At 39.6% G+C, this 7658-nt stretch overlaps 1 protein-coding gene across 1 annotated transcript; it reads left to right on the top strand.

Annotated features, from left to right (window-relative positions):
* Positions 1-338: 338 nt before the first annotated feature.
* Positions 339-7234, top strand: LOC119193650 (double-stranded RNA-specific editase Adar-like; the record flags this gene model as incomplete). Its single annotated transcript, XM_037447283.1, is given in 8 exon segments — positions 339-661; positions 2474-2681; positions 3106-3265; positions 3764-3838; positions 4375-4545; positions 4885-4959; positions 5179-5320; positions 7123-7234. Coding segments are annotated over 7 exon segments (870 nt in total), but the record flags the coding sequence as incomplete, so codon positions are not given.
* Positions 7235-7658: the final 424 nt, after the last annotated feature.

Raw genomic sequence — 7658 nt, 5'->3', positions numbered from 1 at the left:
TTCATCCGTAAGAATTTAAAAATAAGTGACTCATGTCATGTTGCAGTACAGGCACTGTAGCGATGTGAAACAACTTGTTATTGTCGATATCGATAACCTCTCGACCTACTCAAATAAAATGTATAATGCGTGTAGCCGAATTTCATTTAGTATGAATTCGTGTTTCTGATATTATAACTTTTATTTAAATGGTCTGTCATTATTTTTTCCAAATATTAAGGCCTTGATAATAATTTAAAATTTATAACCTTCATTTTATAAGATTAATAAATTGTGTGAATTGAAAGATATAAAGACAATTACAATTATGTGGAAGCTTAGTGTTATTGAAAATTAACATAAACGAAAGCTTAAAACGTTAAACTATATCTATCGATATTCAATAGTATTTCAAGTTGTTTCGTGGTCATCACTAAAGATAAAAAGTTTCGCTAAGTTTGCAAAATTCTGTAGTGCGTTGGTTTTAGTTACAGTTTATTGGTGTTTTTTATTCGAAAATAGTTGTGAATGTTGTTTGTTTTCGTTGAATATTATAATGTAGTGTTATTTTGGTTTGCATTCTTAGTGCCCGGCGAGTATAGCTGAATGTGTTTTTCGCAGTTTTGATGTCCTTTGTTTATTTTCAATAAAAACTGTTTATATCTTCCAGTGACTGCATTGGGTACATGAGATGTTAAATTCTTGAAAATACGTTCTTAGATTAGTCCTGATGTTTTTTTAATTTTATTTAAACACTTAAATGAAACATTATTTTTCTTAAAACTGTTGTTTCTCTCTTTGGCAAGATACGGTATTCATTTCTGACACACGCATTCTAAATTTAAATAGTATAATAACGTTTTAATTGAAATTCGAAGACTTTATTTTGTTTCGCATCCGCTATTATTACTCGTCTTTGCCGAAATCACCCATAGCTTAACAGTGAAAGCCATGATAATATTAAAAAAAAACTTTTTTTGATTGATTTTGATGACCAATATCAATGGGCCGGCCTTTTGATATTTTTAATTGCCTGATTATGCCTATTGTTATTCCACAATGAACAAAGAGAGAGAGTGTTAAATGGAGTCTATCTTTTTCTCTCTAACTTTTAAATTTGATTGGCTACACTCATGTCCCATACAAATTCCAAGAATATACAACAAAAATCTATTTTGGGCACAATATGATAAAAGTGGAGGACTGAGCACGAAGGCTGCAAAATCTTTAAAACGTCGAAAAATACTAAAAATATAAAAACCAAGATAAAATCAGAAAAATAATTTAATTTTAACGTCAAACCTTTGAGTGAACATGAAAAATTATTAAAAAAAGTGATGTTCTATTAACAAAAAAATATGAAATTTAATTGTTGTTCAGTGACAAGAGCCTAGATGGTTGTAGGACGGACTGCCAAGACAAATGACCACAGGCTCAAAACCCAAGGGCTTCTAACTTTTCTAAAATGATGTGTGTATTCTTTGTGAATTATCGCTTGCTTTAATGGTGAAGGAAAACATCGAGAGGAAACCTGCACACCTGAGTAGTTCTCTATAGGAATTTTGAGGGTGTGAAGTCTACCAATCTGCACTAGGCTAGCGTGGTAGACTAAGGCCTAATCCCTCCCTCCCTCTCAGTAGTAGAGGAAGCCCATGCTCAACAGTGGGACAGTATATGTATAATACAGGGCTAATATTATTATTATTATAATTGTTGTTTAGAAAAATGCTTGTTTGTTTTTGTGGCTTGTCCTAGGATATTATACCATTTTGGAATCTTGGTTAGTTGCGCCGATTTTTAAAAAACTTGCCATAGTAGTGTCCATACTTTTATTTACACCAAATTGAGTGAAAGTGGACAGAACGTAAAAAACTTTAAAAAAATTAGAAAAAAATAATTTTGATTGATATTTGTTTTAAAACTACAGGTGTTTTTGAAATTTCAATAGTTATTGTGGAATAGCAGTGCTACAAAAAAGTCATAAATATTTAGAAAATTACAATCACAAAATTATTTGTTTGAAAGTTTCAAACTGTAAAACAATAATTTATGATATTTCTATTCACAAAATCAATTAAATAAAAAAAATAAGTTGTAAATATTATCTTATTATTAGTATCAAATAATTTTTAATCACCAAATAACTAGATAGAAATGTTATGTGCTAATGTTACGTAAAATAAGGATAAGAAGGAACAAAATAGATAACATGTCCACACGTCTATTAATATAGTTTATTAACAAAATTGTTTTTTTTTTATTATAATTATAGAATCTATTGAATTCATTGATTAACAAAAGTATAAAGAAATAGATATTATCTGTCAAATAATAATGTCTTAGATTTTGCTATCATACTTGATACACACTTATGTTAAAACAGGTAAAATTTGTATCTGCATATAATAACTTTGAGCTTAAAGTGTAACGTAATTTATGGATGGCTCCTATCATAAAACTGTCATTTTCAATTTGTGTTATACCTGATCCATAGAATAAATAACTCTCTGATATTTTATAAATGAGCCGTTAAGGAAATAAAATTAAAAATAAATAATTTTTAAGTCATGATGAATATTGAACTGCTCACATCTAACAAACATCCAATATGCGTGCTGAACGAACTGGATGTAGATTACAGTTTCAAAGACCTGATGGTGTTGGGGCCCCCTCATAACCGCATGTTTGGAGTAGAAATTACTGTGAGTATACAAGGAAAGGAATCTTGTTTTAATCTCTGATTTATTTTACACAAACTCATACACTTTAACGCACAAAGGGGTAGACAGAGGCGCAATTGTGCACTCTCTGCTGTCCGTATTCTGTCACATGATGTGGCAGGGGGCGAGCCTATCGTCATGTCGGGTAAAAAGTGTAATACATTTAATAGAAAATCTCAATATCACTTTGATCCGACCCGAGGATTGAACACAAGACCTCAGCACTGCAGTCATACCGTAACACAACTATGCCAACGAGGGGACAGTATCTTACTATTTACCTGTATACAAATACACTCCATTTGAAATATTATGTCAACTAACAAGATAAGAAAGTACCAATACATTGACGTCCCCTCAACATTCGTTCACCCTATAATACCATCCCACCATTATTGTGTCGTAGGTGGCGGACATGACGTTTGAAGGGTGGGGCCACAGCAAGCGAGAGGCACGCGCAGCCGCCGCACGCGCCTGCCTCGCCGCGTTCCTGGCGCGCGCCGGCCGCGTGATGCCCACAAACGACAAGCCACAGGACTTCACCGCTGACGAAAATCTCTACTCCGGCACGTGCTTTAAGTATTTAGATTAAAAAAACAAAAGAGTATGTTGTGTGCAAATGTACTGCATGAAATCCTGGGGATATATCAAGTTAATATTAACAACTTTACCATGTGACCTAGTCACATAAATTAACACACACCTTACCCCTTAAAGGAGTGGGCAGAGGTGCAACCAGGACGCCCACTTCGCCGAGTTTGTTCCCTCCCTTGATGTGATAATGTGGCGAGCCTATCGTCACAAATTCCAAATTTCGGGCTGATACTTAACAGAAAACCCAAACACAAGGGGTTTGGGTTTTTCTGCTCGACGTGGGGTACGAACCTAGGACCTCAATACAACCACGCCCCCGACGTAGTCTCTAAAAATAGATTAAAAACATTACGTTAAATCGCAGCTACATATTCGTCTCGCTTTGTTATAGCTAGATGTTGGTGTGGTTCAACCTTAAACAAATTAGAGTCAACCTGGATACATGCTGATTGTAGACTTTTTTTCCACAGCTTCCGAGTTCCAGAGTATGGACACGACAACATCGGAGACTGTCTCCATACCGGACATGAGCAATCAGATTAAAAGTTAGTACACACTCTATATACATTGTTCTTAGAGTAGCAGGAGTGGAATTAGGGCATGTATTAAATAAAATTTTATTGATATTTATTTAGTTCAAAAATTACACTTTTTTATTTTACATCTATGGTTTGAGTAACTTATTGTTAAGTATTATTTTTAAGTAGATAGTATGTGGTTTCATTCAGTAGCGCATTGTCAAAAATGTACTGTATAAAGTAACCCCCTAATTCATAGACATTATTTATCTAAGGATGGAGCATTGCTGTGATAACAAGTCTGTTTCTCAGTGATGACGGCATGGCAACCATCGCAGTGCGTAGACATAGGGCTGTTGTGATTGGCTAATATTGAGATACAACTTGAATCTAGTTGGCTGTCAGATAAATAAAGCTGAACAAAAAGCAAGCTGTCAGATAAATAAAGCTGAGAAACAGACTTATTATCACAGCAATGCTCTGTCCTTAAATAAATAACGTCTATGAATAAGGGGGTTAGTCTCGAAACTTGTTCCTGTTGTTAACGTGTAGTCTTCCCTCAGACAAACAAGGGAACTCTTCCCCGGCGGTGACGCCGTCCCCGGCGCGGCACTCTTCGGCTCCCACGTGGGCCCCACCTCGCACAAGAGTCCCATCAACTTGCTGTATGAGAACTACCCCGGCTCACCTTCACATGCACCTTCGAGCTGGTTCACCGCTGGATTCTGCTCAGGGTCAGTTCTGAATGCATCTTGCTGCCAGCTCTTATAGTTTGCTGTGAGGTTATCAGAACATCCATTTTTAAAACATGGTCCAGGATTAAGTCTTCGTTTTTATTACTGGCCATGCCCAAATTTTGAATGATATTATAAAATGTGTGATGTTTGTGGGCAGTCAAGGTACTTATTATCAACATTTTGTCTTTTATTTTCCCAAAAATAATTCATAACAAATTTTGGGTGACAGTATTCCTCCAAAAGTATATTGGCATAAATACAAAAGTGTCAGAAGACCAACTTGCACATTTTGTCAGTGAGGTGTTGCAAAACCTTATATTGTCATTTCTTTGACAGCTCCACTCCAACTGGCCCACAGCATGAGGTTCAAAGTGGTGTGTCAGATCAAGGAGCAGAAGTTTGAGGGATACGGTGAGTGTAGTTCAATATAATTAGTTAAAAATATACAGCGTGTATTTTTTTTGAGGGATTTGAGGCATTCATTATTTATGAGACAAATACTTCGAATCGCGCAGCTGGTCTTAAAAATGAGAGTCAGGCAATTCCTGCTAAGATATAATAGGGCCTCCTGATCTTATTTAAATGTAATAGTTGTAGTAATATTCTCCCCCTCTCGTGCTGTCGCCGCAGGCTCGAGCAAGAAGCTGGCGAAGCTGGCGGCGGCGCGCAGCGCGCTCGCCGTGCTCGAGGAGCGCCGCGTCGAGCCCCTCGCGCCGCACCACCCCGCGCGCACCGGCTTCCTGCACCAGACCCTCGCCGACCACATCGCCAAGTGAGCCCCACTCGCTGCTGTCCATATATATATATAACTCGCGCCGCACCACCCCGCGCGCACCGGCTTCCTGCACCAGACCCTCGCCGACCACATCGCCAAGTGAGCCCCACTCGCTGCTGTCCATATATATATATAACTCGCGCCGCACCACCCCGCGCGCACCGGCTTCCTGCACCAGACCCTCGCCGACCACATCGCCAAGTGAGCCCCACTCGCTGCTGTCCATATATATATATAACTCGCGCCGCACCACCCCGCGCGCACCGGCTTCCTGCACCAGACCCTCGCCGACCACATCGCCAAGTGAGCCCCACTCGCTGCTGTCCATATATATATATAACTCGCGCCGCACCACCCCGCGCGCACCGGCTTCCTGCACCAGACCCTCGCCGACCACATCGCCAAGTGAGCCCCACTCGCTGCTGTCCATATATATATATAACTCGCGCCGCACCACCCCGCGCGCACCGGCTTCCTGCACCAGACCCTCGCCGACCACATCGCCAAGTGAGCCCCACTCGCTGCTGTCCATATATATATATAACTCGCGCCGCACCACCCCGCGCGCACCGGCTTCCTGCACCAGACCCTCGCCGACCACATCGCCAAGTGAGCCCCACTCGCTGCTGTCCATATATATATATAACTCGCGCCGCACCACCCCGCGCGCACCGGCTTCCTGCACCAGACCCTCGCCGACCACATCGCCAAGTGAGCCCCACTCGCTGCTGTCCATATATATATATAACTCGCGCCGCACCACCCCGCGCGCACCGGCTTCCTGCACCAGACCCTCGCCGACCACATCGCCAAGTGAGCCCCACTCGCTGCTGTCCATATATATATATAACTCGCGCCGCACCACCCCGCGCGCACCGGCTTCCTGCACCAGACCCTCGCCGACCACATCGCCAAGTGAGCCCCACTCGCTGCTGTCCATATATATATATAACTCGCGCCGCACCACCCCGCGCGCACCGGCTTCCTGCACCAGACCCTCGCCGACCACATCGCCAAGTGAGCCCTGAAAGCTTGGATATCTGATGGAGATGCCCTTAAATATTGTAGAATGCCCATGATTTTAGAGTTCCGAACTTCTAAAAGAACCCTTACTGGATCTCTTTTCGTCTCTTTAGACCCTTTTCTCAGGAACGCGTAGATCTATCAAGTAAAATTTTTTTATCAAATATGCAGGTATAGTTTCTTTCAGCTGAGAAAAGAATAAATTTATAAGTCCAACCCGATCAAAAGATATGACCGTTCATGTCGCATGTTTTGTGATTTTAGAAGGGAATCGGAACCTAATAGCATGGTTTCCTTTGACTTAGAATTATGAAGCAAGAAGAGTTGATTTACAGCAAATGTAAAGGGAAAAATCTAAAATGTGTAAAAAAGTACTTAATTAAAAAAAAAAACGAATTTACTAAGACTAACTTATTTGCAATTAGTGCAATAACTGTGTCTGAATTGAACTGCAAAGTTAAATTTATCAAGTTTAAACACCCTCGGTGCATGAGTCCAACTCGCACTTGTGTCTTTTAAGGAGAATAAAATCGGTTCATTCAAAAGTTTCATTTTAATATCGAATGATCTTCGATCAGAATAGCATTTGATATCTCCTTCTACAGCTTCTATAGTTGCCATAGTCGTAACTAGAGTGGAAATACCCAAAAGAATATTTTTAATTAATTCTTTAAAAAACTTGCATATATTGATTACAAACCTCCCTCAAACTTGTGTAGAAGTATGCACAATATCAGAAAAATGTAATTAATTATAATTCTTTTTGTTCCTTGCAGTATAATAAACGAGAAATTCAGCGATATGATGAAGCTGGACGTCATGCACTCGAAACGCAAGGCGCTCGCCGGCATCGTCATCACGATCAACAACAACATGAAAGACGCCAGGGTACGGGCCGCTGTTTTAATAAAAAAAAAACAAATATATATTTAAATAAAAAAAAGGTGCAGACGATAACGGCCAGAGGCTGTTAATTTTTTTTTATTGCGCTTGTAAGAAAATTTAAGTTTTTGACATGGGTAGATTTGACTGAAGGTAGTGAAAAGTTGATTAAAACAAATAAATAATAGACAACCATAACCAATTAAAACACTACCAAGTGGTTTCTCAAGGCACATGCTTAGCCTAATTTAGTTGAAACTGGTGGTAGGTCATTCATATGAGAGAATCTGTCTGGGTAGGAACCGCAATGTGTATTTTTGCCGTGTGTAGTCGCTGTTGTGTTCCGATTTGAAGGACATTGTAGTCAGTGTAACTACTTAACATAGACTTAACAACCATATTGGTTGGACAGCCTTGATCTATATCGTCT

The sequence above is a fragment of the Manduca sexta genome, unplaced genomic scaffold (assembly GCF_014839805.1).
Source record: "Manduca sexta isolate Smith_Timp_Sample1 unplaced genomic scaffold, JHU_Msex_v1.0 HiC_scaffold_848, whole genome shotgun sequence".
Taxonomy (NCBI): domain Eukaryota; kingdom Metazoa; phylum Arthropoda; class Insecta; order Lepidoptera; family Sphingidae; genus Manduca; species Manduca sexta.
The sequence above is the reverse complement of the archived record's forward strand: the minus strand, read 5'-3'. Positions and strand labels throughout refer to the sequence as shown.